The following is a 21,985-nucleotide window of genomic DNA, read 5'->3' on the forward strand; positions in this document are numbered from 1 at the left end:
ACAATTCAGGAGGCTCATATACATATCATATACATAAACATATACAAACAAGTAACAATTATAGAAGATACAATATTTAAAGGGGGGAAAAAAAGGCAACCCTGCTCGTGAGAGCTTACAATCTACAATGAGTTGGGGGGAGGGGCAAGGTACAAGTGCTTATTTACAATGACAATCCAGCCATCTCAAGGAAATGGGGGATAGATAATGGCTTCCTGGATCAGTTGGCCAGAGCCTTAAGATCCTTACTATGGTCCCCACCCACCATCCCCACAGTCCCAGTCCCAGTCCCTATTGTACACTTGCTTTGGCAAAACTAATTTGTATTTGGTCCTGCCAATAAAGCTTATTTGATTTGATTTGTGTGCAGTACGGTGAAAGCCTCCACTAGATGTCGCTGCTGTGGGCAGTACGGTGAAAGCCTCCACTAGATGTCGCTGCTGTGGGCAGTACGGTGAAAGCTTCCACTAGATGTCGCTGTTGTGTGCAGTACGGTGAAAGCCTCCACTAGATGTCGCTGCTGTGGGCAGTACGGTGAAAGCCTCCACTAGATGTCGCTGTTGTGTGCAGTACGGTGAAAGCTTCCATTAGATGTCGCTGCTGTGTGCAGTACGGTGAAAGCTTCCACTAGATGTCGCTGTTGTGTGCAGTACGGTGAAAGCTTCCACTAGATGTCGCTGTTGTGTGCAGTACGGTGAAAGCTTCCACTAGATGTCGCTGTTGTGTGCAGTACGGTGAAAGCTTCCACTAGATGTCGCTGCTGTGTGCAGTACGGTGAAAGCCTCAACTAGATGTCGCTGTTGTGTGCAGTACGGTGAAAGCCTCCACTAGATGTCGCTGTTGTGTGCAGTACTGTGGAAAGCCTCCGCTAGATGTCGCTGTAGTGTGCAGTACGTAAAAGCCACCACTAGATGTCGCTGTTGTGTGCAGTACGTAAAAGCCACCACTAGATGTCGCTGTTGTGTGCAGTACGGAGAGGCCACCACTAGATGTCGCTGTTGTGTGCAGTACGTAAAAGCCACCACTAGATGTCGCTGTTGTGTGCAGTACCTCTTTCCTCCAGCAGAGGCCGCAGCTCTCCGGTGTTTCACGGTAGTGGCGGCTGCGATGGGTGAGACGGAGACCGGGGAAGGAGTTGTGGAGAGAGCGGAGCCGGTCCCTGGACCCCCAGCGGAGGAGCCGGTGCTGTGGAGCCCGGAAGTAGAGGTGTGCCTGTTTCACGCCATGCTCGGTCATAAACCCGTCGGTAAGTGAAGGCCGCAACTGATCCCCGGGCTGAAGTAGATCGCCTGACCGGGAGGGGTGGGGGATGGGCGTGAAGGACCGTATGGCCTCCCGGTGTCCCGTCCCGTGTCTCATGACGGCAGTAGGGATTGTTATTATGTAATCGGTGACATAAGGAGACAATAGGGATCAGATTATAGGGGCGCATGCGCAGTACAGGCCCTCATCCATCCCATAGTAACACAGGAGCTGCTACGAGAGACAGTACTGGGCATCAGTGTCACATGAGCATTAAAGGGGCATGCAGCACCTCACGTTTTCCAATCTATTATGAGAGATGCTGCTGTTTGTCCCTTTAAGACATGGTTTCTATGGCAACTATAAAAGTTAATCCCAGTGTAATTGGTGAGTGCTGGAGCACTCCTGCCTCCGCGCTCGTCCTTGTGGACTGTTCCTGTAGATGAGGCTGAGCTGCAGTACCAGACACAGCCACCAGTACATTGGGGGCGCTGTTTGCACGGGCTCAGTACTGTCCTGGTGGTGGTCTGGTACTGACGGCAGCCGAACCGCATGTGGGTAAATACCCATATACCACAATAGGTGTCAGGGGAGATGAGGCGTGTGATGGCGGCTTATCTCCCCTCACAACAGTGGGAGCAGAGACCACATACCTGATCTGTCCTCCTTCATCATCTGTCCGGGCAGAGTCAGGAGGCCCCATAATATCCCTGCCCTCCCACTGAAATCAGCAGAGCTCTCTTAAAGGGGTTGTCTAGCAAGTGGTGCATCCCCTCCCTGTGGACACAGCGGCATGCAGTGCTTAGGGACTGTGTCTGATTCACTCTCATTTCAAGGGGTTGTCCACTTTTGTAAAAATCCTGATCCCCAGCTGCAGTTTGGTATAAAATAACAGCACTCTTTATTCCCGGTCCCCTGGTCCATTGCTAAGTCTTGGCTGCAGCGCTGACGTCCTGCCGATGGCTCAGCAGCCAGTCAGTGAGCTTAGTGGCTCTGCCTATGTATGGCAGACACCCACACTGGATACACATCGTTATCCGGATACTCTGATTCAGAGGTGTCTGTCCCACCACTAACTGGCCGCACTGGATCAGGATTCACCATAGTGGTATTCCTATTGTGGGGATACGTATTCATCTCTTTAAGGGGTATTGTCTCCTGTGGATGGATTTCATCTATACACGCATGAATGAGCCTAGACTGGTGGCTAAGTCTTCAAACGTGCTGAAGCAGTGTGAGATACACATGTGAATGAGCCTGTGTCCGTATATATGCTCATCTATATTAGATGCACATGTGTGTGATTTTTGGACATTTGGATAGGCCTTCAGGCGTGTGGATATGTACGCTATTGATGTTCAGATACAATTGATGTCTTGGTCCTGATCCTGGTGGAGGAACTCTTTAACAATCTTAACAAGATGAGTTCCCTGATATCATCTTAATATTGATGGTTGTAGCTGTTTGTCAAGGATCTATGCTGTCATACCCCTGATGAGCCCTACTGATTTAATAAGAGGGCGAAACGCGTGGGGTGTATCCTGGACAGAATGCAGCAAATGTTTTTATGATTGACAGTCGACTGAGTTACACCCTTCCCACAGTTACTCCATGACATCTACTGACAGAATTTAGTACCTTTATTACTTGATGTCACATACTATTTCTGTGGGTCTGATCTTGGGTGTTTCACTTTACCCACTTTGAATTGAGACACATGGTATTTCTCTTAGAGTGAGTGGAGGGTCAGTATAGGACTCAAGTCGACGAGGAACGGGGGCGTCAATAAACTTAAGGATGCCGACTCCTGTATGACAGGAAGGGTGAGGATTAGGGGAGATTGATTCCCACCTTTCTTCTCATCACTAATATTTTTAATATGTGTACTGTGTTTGTGGCATATATGTGAATAAAATGGTTTTTTAGGTAATTTGGTCTTTTTGGTTTATGGCTCTGCCTATGTAAATGGAACCTCCTCCCTCACCGCTGCATCCAATCAGTAAGATTAGTGGCTCCGCTGTGCAGATGGAGCCCCTCCCCCAACACTGCAGCCAATGCGAGGAGCAGTGTCACAGACAGTGGAAAAATATCCAAAGGGAAAGCCCCTTTAAATGAGGCTTAACTGCAGCAGCCCCTAAAGGCCCAGTCACACACAACGACTTACCAGCGATCCCGAAAACGATGCGACCTGATAGGGATTGCAGGTAAGTCGCTGGGAGGTCGCTGGTGAGATATCACACAGTCAGGTCTTACCAACAATGCAGGAACAATACAGGTCGCAGTAGCAACCTGTATAACGATCTCAGCAGTCACTCTGACCCTGTCACACACAGCGATGCGTCCTGCCCAGCAGGACATCGCCTTTGAAGAAAATGACCTGGACCATTCTGCAACGACTAGTGATCTCACAGCAGGGGCCTGATCGCTGGTAGGTGTCACACATAACAAGATCGCTAACGGGATCGCTACTGCGTCACAGAAACCGTGACTCATCAGCGATCTCGCTAGCGATCTCGTTATGTGTGACGGTACCTTAAGACATGTCTGTGCCCATAGTAAGCGTGCTGCCTGCTCGCTGGAGCTGTGTGGCTCTTTTTCTGCAGTAACTGACAGTATTATTGGTGGCCATTGCAGTTCTGTAGTTTAGCCCCGTGTAAAGCAATCTGTCAGCACGAAATGACTGTTCAAACCAAGCACAGGCGCTCAGGGAGCCCTTGGTTTGGCCAAACGGCGCAGTGCACCCTGCCAACTATCTCTGCCTTTCTCTGACTCCTGTAAAGCAAAAACTGCCAATCCTACAAGGAGTAGACGGGAAGGGGTGCCGACCTGTTTGGCCACACCAGAGGGGTTCTGAGGGCATGTGCTTTGTTTGAACAGTCTTTCTGTGCTGACCAAGTCCCTTTAACTCCTTTGTGTCGTGGCCAATTTCCAGTTTTGCTCTCTCATTGTGTTTTGGGTCTTTTCCTTACAAGAGCCATGACTTATTTTTCGGTTGACATCAACGTATCAGATCTTGTTTATTGTGAATCAGTGGCCCCTTTTCATTTTTTTTCTATACAATGTGCTGAAAAGCAGTTAAAGGGAATCTGTCAGCAGAAAACAACATGATGTAGGGGTTAACAATTAAGATTCAGCTATGCCTGTCTCGTCAAGATCTGAGCTGTTTACCTGCAATGTTTGTGTCACGCCCAGGGATATGGGGTACTCGATCCCGGGCAGTGTATCTCTTGGGGAATGTCACTGGGGTGGCCGTTGCCCGGTTCCGTGCCCTGGGCCCTTTTTGTAATGGGAGTGTTTTTACAGGTGAATAGATAAGTGTTCATACGTGACGCCACTTGCGGTGTTGCAGCTATGTGGATGGAGCCGCCGCTGCACAATGTCCACTACTGGGGCTGTTGTTATTAGCAGCCTGAATGTTAGACCCTCCGCAAGCAGGGCCGGGCCCCAGAGGATGGGTGTTGTGACGGGCGTCGGTAGAAGGTAGTTCACACAAGGGGTTTAGTGCAACTGGTTTTTACTCATTGCTAGTTGATGGTAACAGGTTACCCGAGGTCGGCTGGTTTCACCTCCAGGTCCCCTTCGTCCTAGTGCCAGTTTAGTACTCTGGTTCCTTCTTCCCTGCACCTGTCTCTGGTAAATGGGTCCCCGTGGCATAGAGAAACTGGGGGTCCCCGTCCGGTGGTTTGTCCACTTCTGTCCGCCTGACGGTAACGTGAACCCTGTGGGGTTGGAGTCTCTGGTCCTATCCCCGGTTCTCCCTTTGCTACTGAGTCTTCGGATTTTTAGGGTCAGTGAGGTCCTTGATGGTCCCCTCACTGTGCAGGTGTTAACAGCTCTTTCTTGTACTAAGGTCCTGTACCCCGTCGGTGCGTAGTTCCGGGAGTACTCCACCAGCAACTACTCTCCTAGGAACCAGGTTACTGTTAACCCGAGTCAGCACGTCTCCACCTTCACTCCTCTTCCTCTACTCTCCACAGTCTGCCCCTCCCACCTGGTCAACTAGTGGACTGGAGTGGCTCCACGTGTAGGCGGCCATCCATTGGTCCGACCCTAGCTTTGCACCATTGTAAGGGGGATTGTTGGGGAAAAAATGGGATTACCTGGGTTTTTGGTGTTACTGGCACTGGTCTCCCAGGACCCTAGGGGGTAGGCCCTGCATCCTTGTGGGGATGCAGAACCTTGTAGCACCCTGATAGCTTCAGGGGTGCTACAGTTGTTTAAGCAGTAGGATGTTATCATTGGTGTGACTTGCTGGCTGTGCCATGCTGTCAACCATGCTCCCTCCTCTGACTGGTAGCTTACTGTCTATAGACATTGTACATAGAGAGCTTGGTGTGGGCGGGGGCAGCTTTCTCATCTCTGCTGCATTCCTAAATCTAAAAATTCTGATTGTGTTCGACCCACTGCACCCAGTAAACTAAGTGATACATCGTTGGATTCAGGATCTCTTTGCCTACATCATGGTGATCTCAGATGAGGTAGCAAAACCTGCTGACCGATTCCCTTTTTAAAAGCTACAAGTATCGTAGAAAAAAACCCATAATTCCACCATTTTATCCCCCTTTTTTCTGTATTCCATGTATGGTAACAATGGCCTGACTGGGTCAGAACAATGCGGCGACACCGAAGCTGTAGTTTTTTTATTTAATTGGTAAACAAAAAACTATTGGAAATTAGTTTAAAAATGAGCTTACTGTGCTGGACACTATAGACTGGCAGTAGACTCCTCGACATATTGATGACCTATCCTCAGGACAGACCATTGGTGTTATTACACCCTGTCCGATGTAACCACGCCCTGGCCTTGCTGACTGTTTCCCTTCCTCCCTGCAGGTGTGAACAGACACTTCCACATGATCTGCATTCGGGATAAGTTCAGCCAGAACATCGGCCGTCAGATCTCCTCCAAGGTTATATGGGAACATCTGCGCACCATGTATGACATGCAGGCCCTGGTGAGTGCGGCTCATGGAGGCCAATCCTGACCAGTAAGGGACACCCAGCTTATCCCACCCTGAGGGGCACACTAGAGTCACTTCTGGCCTTTTCGTCACTCAATTTTGGAACTATTTTTTTTAATGTATTGTAGACCCTGCTTTATCAATGGGTGTCCCAGCCCTGAGACCCCTCCTCTACTGATCTCTCAAATCCTGCGGTCACACAGTGGGGTACGGACCTGTAGACTTTGTATTGAGCCTGGTTTGATCAGTCCCCCTTCTGTAATCAACAGTCCGTCAGAAGGTCTACAATAACTGATATACAGTATCAGCGCTTAGTTGTGGTCTATGTAGTGCTGTCCTCACCGTGTGATTTCTTTCTCAGCATGAATCGGAGATCCTGCCGTTCCCAAATTCCGAGAAGAACTTTATTCTGCCTGAGGAGATTATACAGGAGGTGAAGGAGGGTGAGTAGCAGGGGCACATTGGGGTCTCATCCCACTCCCATCCACTGTATATCCTGCCATGGACCTCTCCACTGTCTCCCATAGCTCCACTGTTACACATCTTTCCCTGCTTAACATAATCCACCTCCTTCTTTTACGAGGGGCTGCTGATAAGTCTTTGACTTTACCCAGAAAGAAACGAGATAGGATGATGAAACTTTACATTTATTCCAACAACTCTCCACTGATGTCAACACAGTTCTTACATCGGTATTCCAAGTTCTGTAAGTGTAGCAAAAAGAAGGATTTTGGTTGTGCCTCAAACCAGGCATCCGTAGCAGCCATGGCATCAGAAATGGTGTGAAATTTTGGTACCCTTGAGGTGTTTCCTCAGGTATGAAAACATGATAGTCGGAGGGAGCTAGATCTGGTGAGGTGGTCAACCAGCTGGAAGCCCAGCTCTGCCAGTTTTGGCGTGGTTGCTTGTGCAGTGTGAGTGGATGCGTTGTCTTGCAGGAACAAGATTCCTTTGGACAGCTTACCGCACCTTTTGGCCTTTAGAGCGGCGTTCAGTTGGACCAAAAGTTCAATGTAATACCTTGCATTGATGGTGGAACCCTTTTGAAGGTAGCCCACTAGCAGCACACCCTCCTTATCCAGAACACAGACACCATCACCTTAGTGGCTGATTTTTGCACCCTGAACTTCTTTCGATGAGGAGAAGCACTGTGCCTCCACTCTTTTGACTGGTCCTTGTTTTCAGGGTCATACATATAAATCCAGGTCTCATGCATAGTGACCAGTTGATCCAGGAGGTTCTTATCAGTCTGTAAACGCTGACAAATGGACCGGGAAGTTTTCACTCTCATGCTTCTCTGATCTGTCGTCAGACATTTTGGGACCCACTTTGCAGATAGCTTCCTCATGTCCAAATGTTAATTTCTAATGACACAAACACGTTCACAGGAAATCCCCATGATGTCTGCTATTGCTTTAGGTGAATTTCTTCGATTCTCCAGTATGAGGTTGTGCACAGCATTGACGATCTCCGGAACAACAACCACTCTTGGTCGTTCAGGACGTTCCTCATCATTGGTGCTGAAGTGGCCCGTTTAAATTTGGCAACCCAGTTCTTAACTGTGGAATATGAAGGGCATTGATCCCCCAATATCTGAGAAATATCACCATGAATATCCTCCGTGGACTTTCCTTGCAGAAACAAGAATTTTATCTCTCCACTGCTCTCAGTTGCTGTGAATACCGCATTAGACTCCGCCATTTTGTTTTCCCGTGTGCGTAGAACACTGTTGCCATAAGCAACAAACACAACATTTTGAAAACATATATTAGACACATAAGGCTTTCATGTGATGTAACATTCGTTACCATAGAAACAAAAAAGATCACAAAGCCAAAGACTTATCAGCAGCCCCTTGTAGTGTTCAGCCCTATATATGCTCCTTATTATTTTTTTCTATAATTACACCTCCCTTTTATATTGAATTCCCCTCCATTCTACTCTTCTTTTCTTCTCTTTTTTCCGTCATACTTTTATTGGTAAGGATTATAAGCAATTTTTAAAGAAAACTGTCTATTTTTGGAAACTGTTTAAACCTATATTGCATCTGTGTTTGCTAGAATTGTGGTTCTCCTGAGAAAGAAATCCATGTGACTTGAAACGCGTGGAGAATTAAACTGCAAGATTTGTCATACCACGTTTTTGGAATAATTATTTACCATCCGCACAGAAAATTATCCTTCCTTTTGGTAAAAATAGAAATCTTGCAATTCTCACACCGGCCACTGAGGCTTTTTGACTCTAAGGCTATGTGCGCACTAGAAATGTGAAGTTTCTCAAGAAAATTTCTTGAGAAACTTCTGCCAGTGAAAGATTTCCGGACCTGCGGAAAAAATCCGCACCAAATCCGCATGCGGATTTGCCGCGGATTTGCCGCGGATTTACCGCAGGTTTGTCCCTGCAATAAATAATAAAGATAATCGATAGACAGATAATGGATAGAGGGAAAGATGGATAGATGAATAGATAGATAGAGGGATAGATAGATAGATGAATAGATAGATAGATAGATAGATGAATAGATAGATAGATAGATGAGAAAAACCTATATAATGTTCCACCTCCCTGCATTTTCTAAGCTGGCACCCTTTAGTGACTTTCATGTGGCACTAAAGGGTGCTTAGCCTTGTATTTAGCCATAAAATAAATAAATAATTAAAAAAAAACGGCGTGAGGTCCCCCCATTTTTTGTAGCCAGCTAGGGTAAAGCAGACGGCTGCAGCCTGCAGACCACCGCTGGCAGCTTCACCTTGGCTGATAATCCAAAACAGTGGGCACCCCACGCTGTTATTTTAAATTATATAAATAATTTAAAACAAAAAACGTGCGGTCCTCCCCCATATTGGATCACCAGCCAAGGTAAAGCGGACAGCTGGGGTCTGATATTCTCAGACTAGGGAGGTCCACTGTTATTGGACACTCCCCAGCCTAAAAATAGCAGGCCGCAGCCGCCCCAGAAGTGGCGCATCCATTAGATGCGCCAATCCTGGCGCTTTGCCCCAGCTCATCCCGCGCCCTGGTGCGTTGGCAAACGGGGTAATATATGGGGTTGATGCCAGATGTGTCATGTCACCTGGCATCAAGCCCTGGGGTTGGTGAGGTCAGGCGTCTATCAGATACCCGACATCACCAACCCAGTCAGTAATAATTAAAAAATAGAAAACAAAAAAAGTTTTATTTGAAAAAACACTCCCCAAAACATTCCCTCTTTAACCAATTTATTGAAAAGAGCACAATCAATTCCACGTCCGGCGTAATCCAATAAGGGGGGGGGGGACACGGCGATCCATACCATAGTCGCTGTCCCAGTCAATGAAGAACAGAATGTTCCCCATTGGCTGGGAGAGCAATGCAGTGACCTGAGCTAACATCAATAGGTCAGCTCAGGTCACTGCAGGGGATGACGAGCGCTGCCATCAGGAGCATAGATGAGATCATTACCTTCTGTGATCATCTCCTGTACTGCTGACGTCAGCGCTGTCACTGACTTCTATGCCCGCCGCGTTGTCAGAAGTATCGCGAGAGCCCGTGACGTCACCGCTAGTGACAGTCTCGGGCCGCTCGCGAGACGGGCATAGACAGCAGTGACAGCGCTGACGTCAGGAGGCAGGAGATCGTCACAGCAGGTAATGATCTCACCTCCTGACAGCAGCGATCGTCATCCCCGCGGCTCCCAGCACTGCAGGATGTCAGTGTCTGCCTGCGCTGCCGCGTGACAGGCTGATGACACTGCGGGCAGACACTGACACTGCAGTGCAGGCAGCCGCGAGGCCGGAGCAGGACACAGACTGCACGGGCACCTGGAGGTCGCACGGAAGTGCTTCTGTGCGGCGTCCAGGGAGTGCGACGTGTGTTTACTCTGCTCCGCTTCCTCTTCCTGGCATAATGACATCGCTTCCTGCAAAACCGCAGGCAGCGATGAGCATTCCCGCAGGTAATTCGCGGCTATTCCGGTGGTATACCGCACATCATTGCTACCTGCGGAATACCCCCGGAATACCGCAGGTACCTGCGGAAATTAATGGACATGCACATTTTCTCAAGAAAGTTTCTCGAGAAAATTTTCTCAAGAAATTTTCTTGAGAAAAATCCGCACAGTGCGCACAACTATTTTTTTTTCTCATTGAATTTCATGGGAAATGTCTGCACAAAGATTGCAGACATTTCTCAAGAAATTTCCGGGGCAAATCCGCGGGTAAATCCGCAGGTAAAAAGCTCTAGTGCGCACATAGCCTTAGGCCTTGTGCGCACACTGCGTTTATACCTGCGGTTTTACTGCAGAAATTTCTTGAGAAATGTTTGTAATCTTTCTGCAGACATTTCCCAGCAAAACCTAAAAAAAATAGCTGTGCGCACTCTGCGTTTTTTTTTTTCTCAAGAACATTGTTTCTGCAGAATTTTCTTGAGAAAATGTGCATGTCACTTCTTTTCCGCAGGTACCTGCGGTATTTCACTCCATTCACTGTAATGTAATCATGAAATACCGCGGGTATACTGCAGGTAGCAAATGATGTGCGGTATACCCCCGGTATAGCCGCGATTTACCTGCGGAAATGCTCATCGCTGCCTGCGGTTTGCAGGGAAGTGATGTCATTATGACAGAAGAGGAAGTGGAGCAGAACAGAGTAAACACACACACATCACACACACACACAGACATAGAATACACATACAAATCAAACGTACATATAAAAAAAAAAAAAAACGTGGGCTCCGCCGTATTTTTACCGTCTAGTCGAGGTAAACACACAACGGTGGCCCGATATTTTCAGGCTGGTGAGGGCCAGGGTTAATGCCCCCTCCCGCAGCCGAGAACATGAGCCCGCAGCTGCCCCGGGATTGTCTCATCCATTATGTGGCAGTCCCAGAGTGTCCCCGACTCTTCCAGATTGCCGTGATGCCGTGGCAATCAGGGTGATAATGAGTTAAATGGCAGTGCATCACTGCCATTTAATTCCAGGCTTAAACATGGCAGCATCTATGAGACAGCTTTCATGATTAACCCGTATGTAAAGTGAATAAACACAAACACCGAAAAATCCTTTATTTTAAATAAAAGACAAAAAAGCCCCTCTTTTCCCTTTCGCCCATGACAGCACCACCTGAGATATAGGTTGTGCTGTCATGGGCTTCTGAAAATCCCATTACCGGTAAGTAATTAAGATTTTCACCATTTTATTAATCCCCCAAACACACAGCTCCGGCGTAATCCACCGAGGTCCCACGATGCTTGCATCCAGCCGCAACTGACACACTGTACAGAATGCAGCCTCGCAACGAGCCTGCAGAGAGGTAATTACAGGTCATTTCTCACGGTCGGTAATGTGAACACACTACCGCTTATGAGAACTGCAGCGTGCCGATTGTTGATTGATCTATCCCTCTCTCTATCCCTCTCTCTATCCCTCTCTCTATCCTACTTTCTATCCCTCTATCTATCCCTCTATTCATCTATTCTTCTATCTATCCCTCTATTCATCTATCTATTCTTCTGTCTATCTATCTACTATATATCTCAGAAAGAAATGCCTTTTTTTTTTTTTTCCAATGTGCTTTATTGCATTGAATGCATTAAAACACATGTACCAACCTGCAGCAATACCGCGGTAAAACCGCGGCAAACTGCGGAAAAACCGCGGGTGCATTATTACCGCAGTTTTTGCCGTGGGTACGGTATTCTGCCACAGGGTGCGGATTTTTCTTAAGAAAAATCCATTTTCTAGTGCGCACATAGCCTAACATCCTGTTTCAGGACCAGAAAATTAGCAACAACGAAGAGACTCTGCCCCTGTATTTTGTATTAAAGGATCTAATGAGCAAAGGTCATTATGATGGAAGGGGAACAGGGTCAGTTGTGATGACCTCTATTGTGAATGGTGGATAGAGGTGTTACCTCTCATTGCAATCCTGCCTGTTATAATGGGCCTGCTTAAAATTCTTCCTTAAAAAAACAAGCAGTATGAGTGTTAAAAAAAGAAAGGGAAAAAAAACCCTAGTGGAAATTGCAAGCTTGCTAACTTTTGCTTTTCAAAAAAGATTGTAATATGAAAATAGCTGAACCTTTTAAAAAAAAAACAAAAAAACTCATGTAACACAAACATCCAATCTAAACATTAGGGTGTCTTTATTTATTTAGTTTTTTGTCTGTATATTTTGTTCAAGAGCACATGGAAGCCAAAGTTGAACGTCCACTGCTGCTCAGGTTTCTACCCCCCCCTTCTTTGTGTCCGAACATAGGGAGAACATATCTGGCCTAACATTTACCCTGCATTACAAATGTGTGACCAGCTGATTGTTTGGGGTCTTCATTAGGAATCTTAAAGGGAACATGGCAGCTGCAATATGCAACAAGAATCAAGAGCAGTTCTGGGTGCATATTGCTATTCCCTGCCTAACCGTCCCTGTATACACTAGCATAGATAAAGAGATCTTTAGAAAAAGTATTTTGATCCTTTATGATATGCTAATGAGCCCAGGGATTGGTCGCAAGGGCGTTAGTTCCAGCTCTCATTCCGCTCTCTTAGCATGGTAGCACGCCCACAGGGGTGTACTAACATGCTATTCAATGCCCAGCGTCCTCCTCGGCAGTGACACGCATACCTGTGTCTGTTGCACCACCTAAAAATGCTAGGCGTGGAGTCAGTGTGCATGATCAGAAGTCCTTGGACTTTCGGTCATACGCACTACACCAGTTTGAAGCCGGGACGTGTACACCCGGCTTTATAGTGCGCATGACCGGAAGTCCGTGGACTTCTGAACATGCGCACTGTGACGAAAACCAGTGTCAACTGCAGTGACAGCAGAGAGGTGAGCGACCATGCCTCTGACGCTGCAAATTCATTAGCATGTTAGCACACCCACGGGAAGTAACGTCCTTACGACTAGTCACTGGCCTTATTAGCATATCATAAAGGATCTTTATCTTTTTTAAAGATATCTTTATCTATGCTAATAGATACAGGCACTGTTAGGCAGGGATTAGCAATATGCATCCAGAACCTGCTCGTGGCTCTGGGTGCATATTGCATGTGACCGGTTCCCTTTAACCTGGTAGATCTGGAGTCTTTCTTGGCACAAGATGGTGATTTTTGTTAATGTTGTGTTGTTTGTTAGGTAAAGTGATCACCGAAGATGACATCAAAGAAGAAGCAAAGGAGGATGTAGATCTGCACTTGGCGTCTGAAGAAGGTGAGGCCGCTGTTTTCCCTTTTGATCTCTGGCAGCATGAATGTGTGGATGGACAGTAGTAAAGGATTGACACTCAGGGTTCTGGGAAAGTTTTTTGTTTTTTGTTTTTTTTGGTTTTTTTTTATCCCCTGTGATTTCTGATGTCACAATCTCACAATTGGTTCTTTCAGCTTTTACAAACTCTTCGACAACTTCAGGGAAGACTGCAGACAAACCAAGCAAAGAGAAGGAGAGGACGCTGTCTGAATCTGGCTCCAAGGAGTCTGGTGATAAGAGAAAGCGCAGCCGCCTCACCGAGAAGGTGGTTAACGCCAACAGCAATCCATCCAGTCCCAATGCCAACAAGCGGAGACGTACGTAAGGACGAGATCTGCCACCTGGGCCTGTAGGACACCGCGACGTGACCTCACAGCTTCTCATCTACAGGATCCCGTTACCGGTGTCTTGTTTGCGTCGGTGATCACATACGTTTCGGAGAGCGTGCTCTGTTCTTGTTTTTACACTGAGAAGTTGGGGCTTTTGTTTAAGGGTCACCGAGTTCTCTGATTGGGGGAGGGGGGCAGGCCCTCCAGTTTGTGTTTTTGTTTTTTTGATTAGCTGTAGTTATAGTTGTTAGAGGGGGATTCCACATTCTCCTAAATACGGGTTCAAAGACCGGGCATCTTTTTGGTGCTGAAACTTTTGTAATACTAGTGGTTTTAGGAGTGGGTGGGGGGCTGAAGATCATGCCTGCTCTATAGCTGGCCATAGACATTTCAAGGTGGGTGATACCCTGACCACCCCCACCCCCTATTTATAAAGAAGAAAAAACTGCACATGCTATTTAAATTTAAGTGGGGGATAGGCGGCTGCCAGGCATCATTACTATTGGTTGGTGTTGACAACTAAAATCCAGTGAACTGTGAAATATTAGAAAGTTCCTTTGACCCTAGAACGCGCAAGCAATTCAATCTACCATAGAAAACAAATGACCTAGCAGGCCTGCGAGGCCCCAGGTATGCGTTCTAGGGTTAAGCAGCGGGAAGATGACAGATTCCAGTAGCAAAATTTTATATATATATATAATCTGACGTGAATCCATCACTCAAAGGGGAGGACAGATTTAGTGATCTGCTCTTGTGCCTATATGCCATACTGGTGTCATACATGATGGCTATACACCAGTGGTTCCCAAACTCCAGTCCTCACGGCCCCCAACAGGTCATGTTTTCAGGATTTTCTTTAATACAGCACAGGTGATGCCTTGATAATGATTCCATCACATGTTCAATAGTAAGGAAATCCTGAAAACATGACTTGTTGAGGGCCATGAGGACTGGAGTTTGGGAAACACTGCTATACACAATCCATCGCAAGGCATTGGTCATTGTGGTCACATGACCTCATTATATACGATATACCAATACTCCACAATCCAAACACTGGTGGAACCAGCGTTGAAATGGAAAAGATTTGGGGACGGTATATTGGGAATTTACATTTTCGGGAAATCGCACATGCCGGCAGCAATCAGGACAAAATACAGTTTTGCACTATTTCTAGTGCAGGAGCAGCCAAGTATTAGAATAGCCATAGGTAAGTTAGTTGTGGGACTACAACTTCCAGCATTCACTCTTAGCCGGCCTACTGTTATGTTGCATCTTATGAAGTGTTCTAAAGCCGCAGACCGCAGTCTGTTTCCCTTAGCTGTAGTGGACACCAGAGCCCCGGTGCCTTCTATTTTTTGGGACTCTTGTATTATAAGTAGGGGCTGATATTTATAGCTAGGGGGCAGTTCTCGAGGACGACCCCAAGGACTGGTGCACAGGACTGCAGCAATATATTTAACGTTTTTAATGTTTTATAAAGTGTTTTTTGTATATAAAGCCAGTGCGTTGTGTCCTGCATTTATTCCTATATACATGTGGCACTGTGACATGAGGGAGTTTGGGGGGATCACTTATCTCTATTAAAGGCAATGAATAAAATACTGGGGCGTTTTTAAGCCTCTATGACTTTAATAGGTTAAATAAAGTGTTTACTATTAGAAAAAGAAGAAACGGTGCCACTCTCGTCAGTGGGTTTTCCCTGATATTGCGGCACAGCTCAATTCAAGTGGGTAAGACAAAGCTGTGAGATAGCACAAACAGCCGTGGACGGCGTGGTGCCGTATCTGACGCGGAGCAGATCCTTTCATGGCCGCTTGTATCCATATTAAAATGCTTGTGTATTAGTCTAGCCCAAGTAGATTCTGGCAGGAAAAAAAGATGTATACGGTTTCAAGATGTCTGCTTGCTTTCATTCACTAGAGACTTAAATTACTTCATGTGTGACATCACGTGTCCCGGACAGAGTTTTATTCCCTAAAGGGTGCTTTACACGCTGCGACATCGCGAGCGATAGCACCCGCCCCAGTCATTCGTGCGACATTTGGTGATCGCTACAGTAGCGAACATTATCGCTACAGCAACGTCACACGCACTTACCTGTTCTGTGACCGCCGAACAATCCCACCTTCAAGGGGGAGGTGCGTTCGGCGTCACAGCGGCGTCACTGAGCGGCCGCCCAATAGCGGAGGAGGGGCGGAGATGAGTGGCCGGAACATCCCGCTCACCACCTTCCTTCCTCATTGCCGGTGGATGCAGGTAAGGAGATGTTCGGCGTTCCTGCAGTGTCACACATAGCGATGTGTGCTGCCGCAGGAATGACGAACAACCAGCGGCATGCACCACCAACGATATTATGAAAAGGAGCGACGTGTCAACGATCAACAATTTTTGACGTTTTTGCGATCGTTGATCGTCGCTCCTAGCTGTCACACGCTGAGATGTCGCTAACGGCGCTGGGTGTGCGTCACAAACACCATGACCCCGACGATATATCGTTAGCAATGTCGCAGCGTGTAAAGCACCCTTAAGAGTAAAGTTGTGGCTTGAAGATCAGAAGATGCGTTGTGACACTTATTGTTTGTGTATGTGGTGGTGACTGGATGTGACACGAAGGTCATAAAAATCCAAAACTGCACATTTTTAAGTAGCAAGTGGATTTTGCTGGCAATTTTTAAAGGGAACCTGTCATGTTGGGAAATGCTATTTACCTTCAGCTACAAGGTTAATCTGCAGGCAAGTAGGGTCATAATACTGCCTGTCTTCCTTACTGAAAGCGTGGCTACTGGGAGAAAATGAATTTGTATCCTCCCTGTAGCTGCTCACTTTCAGGCCTAGAGAAGGCACACAAAGTGTGTACAGTGACCAATCACTATCCTGTGAGCGGCGGCTGTAATCACTGCCTGGCTTGCTGTGAAGCGTGTGTGTGTGTGTTGTCAATCAAAGTGCCAAGTGACGTGGGAGTGATTACAGCCGCCGCTCACAGGTTAGTGAATGATTTACTGTAAGGGTGGCTTTACACGCTGCAACATCGCTAGCCGATGCTAGCGATGGCGAGCGTGATAGCACCCGCCCCTATCATTATGGCGATATGTGAAGATCGCTGCCGTAGCGAATATTATCGCTACGGCAGCGTCATACGTACTTACCTGGTCGGCGGCGTCGCTGTGACTGGCTAACAGCCTCATTTCTAAGGGGGCGGGTCGCTCGGCGTCACAGCGACGTCACTAAGCGGCCGCTCCAATCAAAGCAGAGGGGCGGAGATGAGCGGGACAAACATCCCGCCCACCTTCTTCCTTCCTCATTGCTGGCGTGTGGCAGATAAGGAGAGGTTCCTCGTTCCTGCGGCCTCACACGTAGCAATGTGTGCTGCCGCAGGGACGAGGATCAGGGGGAGATGCGTGGGTGGCTGGGGGTGGAACGTAACACATGAGCATAGCCTATGTTTCCCAACATGACAGGTTGTCTTTCATTAACAGCTAGGTGATTGACTGCATAATCGTGTACAAAGAACAGAATAAAAAAATCTGCAATCAGAAAGTGAAAAACCATCAATTTTCATTAATAAAATGTGTGCTAAAATGAAAGTGCTTATTGATTGGCTGCAAGTAGAGATCCTGAAAACCGTGAAATGATACAGTACTTTCTGTATTTTAAATTTGACTAAAGTGAACCTGTCAGATCCAATATGTGCCCAAAACCACAAGCAGTTCTGGGTGTATATTGCTAATCCCTGCCTAACAGTCCCTGTATACACTAGCATAGATCTTTAGAAAAAGTATTTCTTTGTCGCTCCTAATTGGGAGACCCAGACAATTGGGTGTATAGCTACTGCCTCCGGAGGCCACACAAAGTATTACACTTAAAAGTGTAAGGCCCCTCCCCTACTGCCTATACACCCCCCGTGGGATCACGGGCTCCTCAGTTTTCAAGCTTTGTGCGAAGGAGGTCAGACATCCACGCATAGCTCCACTGTTTAGTCAGCAGCAGCTGCTGACTATGTCGGATGGAAGAAAAGAGGGCCCTTACTAGGGCCCCCAGCATGCTCCCTTCTCACCCCACTTTTGTCGGCGGTGTTTGTTAAGGTTGAGGTACCCATTGCGGGTACGGAGGCTGGAGCCCACATGCTGTTTTCCTTCCCCATCTCCCTTAGGGCTCTGGGTGAAGTGGGATCTTACCGGTCTCCAGGCACTGAGGCCGGGCTCCATCCACAGACCCGGAGAACCTGCTGGAATGGAGCTGAGTATCGTCAGGGACAGGGCCCTGCTCCTTACAGGTACTCTGTGTCCCCGAACAGACTGCGCACAGCACACTGCAGCATTGCTGGGTGTGCTAGTGCGCCGGGGACAGTAGCGCTGCGCGCTTGTGCTATTATTCACTACAGCTTTGCTGAGTGAATTAATGTGTTAGGAACTGCCGCGCCGGCCGCTGCTGGCAGTTTTACACTGCGGCGCGGCTGTGACTTGTGGTGCGCCGGGGACTTCCGTGCTTATACGACGGCCGCGATTACAAATCGAGTCCCCGGCTTTTGCGGCCTAGTTTCGTTCTTTCCCGCCCCCAGGCCTGCCAGTCAGGGGAAGGGCGGGACGCTGTGCAAAAACGTCAGCGCCGAGGGCTGGAGTCTGCCTTGCATACTCCAGCCCCCTCACTGGGCACAGTGGGACGCCAGTTTCCCGCACTTTGTCTGGGGCACGCCCACGGCCCGCCCCTCTTCACAGGACGCCGGCAGCCATTCCTGTGTGCAGTGGAGAAGGGAGACAAGTTCTGGGAGACACAGACACGGGATTCTGGCGACCACACACCCGCGTTTTAGCGGGCGGTAAGCAGCACCTGTGGTGCTGACCCCACTAGTGCCGTAGTGTACATTTGTGTTTTTATGCTTGCATGCTATACATTGCACTGTACGGTCGCTATTGATTCTTGGCTATATACCCTCCTAGATTGCTCAGAGGAGACTACAGCATGTCGTCCGCAAAAAGCAAGGGTGCCAAGGCACAGGCTTTCTATGCTGCTTGTACCGCATGTGAGGCCATTCTACCGGCTGGTGCCACTGACCCCCATTGTGTGCAATGTTCGGCCCCTGTGGCACTTGCTCAGCCGGGTTCTCTGCTATCCCAGGGAGAACCACCTGTGAACACTGTCCAGGTGACGGGGACGGAGTTTGCAGTTTTTGCCGATAGATTGTCTGTGACTATGACAAAGATTCTGGAAACTTTGCAGTCCAGACCGGTAACTCAGACCAGGGGCTCTGTCGAATTCCCTGGTCCCCCTCAGTTGGAACAACCCCGTGCTCCGGGGGTGTCCCATGCATCCCAGGGGGAAGGCTCTGACACGGACGACAGTCCCAGACAGCCTAAGCGAGCTCGCTATGAGCGACCCTCGACTTCATCACACTGGTCAGGGTCCCAGCAGGAGGACTCTCTGTATGACGAGGCAGAGGTAGCTGATCAGGACTCTGATCCTGAGACCGCTTTCAATCTGGATACACCTGATGGTGACGCCATGGTGAATGATCTTATAGCGTCCATCAATAAAATGTTGGATATTTCTCCCTCAGATCCTCCAGTGGAGGAGTCAGCTTCACAGCAGGAGAAACTCCATTTCAGGTATCCCAAGCGTAAATTGAGTACCTTTCTGGACCACTCTGACTTCAGAGAAGCAGTCCAGAAACACCACGCTTATCCAGATAAGCGTTTCTCCAAACGTCTTAAGGATACACGTTATCCCTTTCCACCTGACGTGGTCAAGGGCTGGACCCAGTGTCCCAAGGTGGATCCTCCTATCTCCAGGCTTGCGGCTAGATCCATAGTTGCAGTGGAAGATGGGGCTTCACTTAAAGATGCCACTGACAGACAGATGGAGCTCTGGTTGAAATCCATCTATGAAGCTATCGGCGCGTCGTTTGCTCCAGCATTCGCAGCCGTATGGGCACTCCAAGCTATTTCAGCTGGTCTTGCGCAGATTGACACGGTCACACGTACATCTGTTCCGCAAGTGGCGTCCTTAACCTCTCAAATGTCTGCATTTGCGTCTTACGCTATTAATGCTGTCCTGGAGTCTACGAGCCGTACGGCAATGGCGTCCGCCAACTCCGTGGTTTTACGCAGAGCCCTGTGGTTAAGAGAATGGAAGGCAGATTCTGCTTCCAAAAAGTGCTTAACCAGTTTGCCTTTTGCTGGCGACCGACTGTTTGGTGAGCGATTGGATGAAATCATTAAGCAGTCCAAGGGTAAGGATTCATCCTTACCCCAGCACAACCCAAACAAGCCCCAACAGAGGAGGGGACAGTCGAGGTTTCGGTCCTTTCGAGGCTCGGGCAGGTCCCAATTCTCCTCGTCCAAAAGGACTCAAAAGGATCAGAGGAGCTCAGATTCTTGGCGGGCTCACTCACGCCCAAAGAAGACAGCCGGAGGAACCGCTACCAAGGCGGCTTCCTCATGACTTTCGGCCTCCTCTCTCCGCATCCTCGGTCGGTGGCAGGCTCTCCCGCTTTGGCGACATTTGGCTGCCACAGGTCAAAGACCGTTGGGTGGGAGACATTCTGTCTCACGGGTACAGGATAGAGTTCAGTTCTCGTCCTCCGACTCGATTCTTCAGAACTTCTCCGCCTCCCGACCGAGCCGATGCTCTTCTGCAGGCGGTGTACTCTCTAAAGGCAGAAGGAGTGGTGATCCCTGTCCCTCTTCAGGAGCAAGGTCACGGTTTTTACTCCAATTTGTTTGTGGTGCCAAAAAAGGACGGGTCTTTCCGTCCTGTTCTGGACCTAAAACTGCTCAACAAGCACGTGAAAACCAGGCGGTTCCGGATGGAATCCCTCCGCCCCGTCATCGCCTCAATGTCTCAAGGAGATTTCCTAGCATCAATAGACATCAAGGATGCTTATCTCCACGTGCCGATTGCCCCAGAGCACCAGCGTTTTCTACGCTTCGTTATAAGAGACGAACACCTTCAGTTCGTAGCCCTGCCTTTCGGTCTGGCGACAGCCCCACGGGTCTTCACCAAGGTCATGGCAGCAGTAGTGGCAGTCCTGCACTCTCAGGGTCACTCTGTGATCCCTTACTTGGACGATCTACTTGTCAAGGCACCCTCTCAAGAGGCATGCCGACACAGCCTGAACGTTGCGCTGGAGACTCTCCAGAGTTTCGGGTGGATCATCAACTTTTCAAAGTCAAATCTAACCCCGACCCAATCGCTAACATATCTTGGCATGGAGTTTCATACTCTCCAAGCGATAGTGAAACTTCCGCTGGACAAACAGCGTTCACTTCAGACAGGGGTGCAATCTCTCCTTCAAGGCCAGTCGCACCCCTTGAGGCGCCTCATGCACTTCCTTGGGAAGATGGTAGCAGCGATGGAGGCAGTCCCTTTCGCGCAGATTCATCTGCGTCCACTACAATGGGACATTCTCCGCCAATGGGACGGGAAGTCGACGTCCCTCGACAGGAACGTCTCCCTTTCTCAGGCGGCCAAGGAATCTCTTCGGTGGTGGCTTCTTCCCACCTCATTGTCAAAGGGAAAGTCCTTCCTACCCCCAGCCTGGGAGGTAGTCACGACAGACGCGAGTCTATCAGGGTGGGGAGCAGTTTTTCTCCACCACATGGCTCAAGGTACGTGGACTCAGCGAGAGTCCACCCTTCAGATCAATGTTCTGGAAATCAGAGCAGTGTATCTTGCCCTACAAGCCTTCCAGCAGTGGCTGGAAGGCAAGCAGATCCGAATTCAGTCGGACAACTCCACAGCGGTGGCATACATCAACCACCAAGGAGGGACACGCAGTCGGCAGGCCTTCCAGGAAGTTAGGCGGATTCTGACGTGGGTGGAAGACACGGCATCCACCATATCCGCAGTTCACATCCCGGGCGTAGAAAACTGGGAAGCAGACTTCCTCAGTCGCCAGGGTATGGACGCAGGGGAATGGTCTCTTCACCCGGACGTGTTTCAGGAGATCTGTCGCCGCTGGGGGATGCCGGACGTCGACCTAATGGCGTCGCGACACAACAACAAGGTCCCGGCCTTCATGGCACGGTCTCACGATCACAGAGCTCTGGCGGCGGACGCCTTAGTTCAAGATTGGTCGCAGTTCCGGCTGCCTTATGTGTTCCCACCTCTGGCGCTGTTGCCCAGAGTGCTACGCAAGATCAGGTCCGACTGCCGCCGCGCCATCCTCGTCGCTCCAGACTGGCCAAGGAGGTCGTGGTTCCCGGATCTGTGGCATCTCACGGTAGGACA

The 21,985-nt window shown here is 48.7% G+C and overlaps 1 protein-coding gene across 1 annotated transcript; it reads left to right on the forward strand.

Moving 5' to 3' along the window:
- The first annotated feature begins 1,047 nt into the window (after positions 1 to 1,047).
- Positions 1,048 to 15,256, forward strand: MRGBP (MRG domain binding protein). Its single transcript, XM_075347779.1, has 5 exons — positions 1,048 to 1,246; positions 6,076 to 6,197; positions 6,565 to 6,646; positions 13,317 to 13,391; positions 13,562 to 15,256. Exons 1-5 carry the CDS (start codon positions 1,108 to 1,110, stop codon positions 13,750 to 13,752), a joined length of 609 nt encoding a protein of 202 aa, XP_075203894.1. The 5' UTR covers positions 1,048 to 1,107; the 3' UTR covers positions 13,753 to 15,256.
- The last annotated feature ends 6,729 nt before the right edge of the window (positions 15,257 to 21,985 follow it).

Source organism: Anomaloglossus baeobatrachus, chromosome 5 (assembly GCF_048569485.1).
Source record: "Anomaloglossus baeobatrachus isolate aAnoBae1 chromosome 5, aAnoBae1.hap1, whole genome shotgun sequence".
Classification (NCBI taxonomy): domain Eukaryota; kingdom Metazoa; phylum Chordata; class Amphibia; order Anura; family Aromobatidae; genus Anomaloglossus; species Anomaloglossus baeobatrachus.

Coding starts and splice junctions, on each gene's coding strand:
- MRGBP (XM_075347779.1), top strand. CDS start 1,108: ATGGGTGAGACGGAGACCGGGGAAGGAGTTGTGGAGAGAGCGGAGCCG. Junction 6,198..6,564: donor TGTATGACATGCAGGCCCTG/GTGAGTGCGGCT, acceptor TTTCTTTCTCAG/CATGAATCGGAGATCCTGCC. Junction 13,392..13,561: donor GCACTTGGCGTCTGAAGAAG/GTGAGGCCGCTG, acceptor TGGTTCTTTCAG/CTTTTACAAACTCTTCGACA.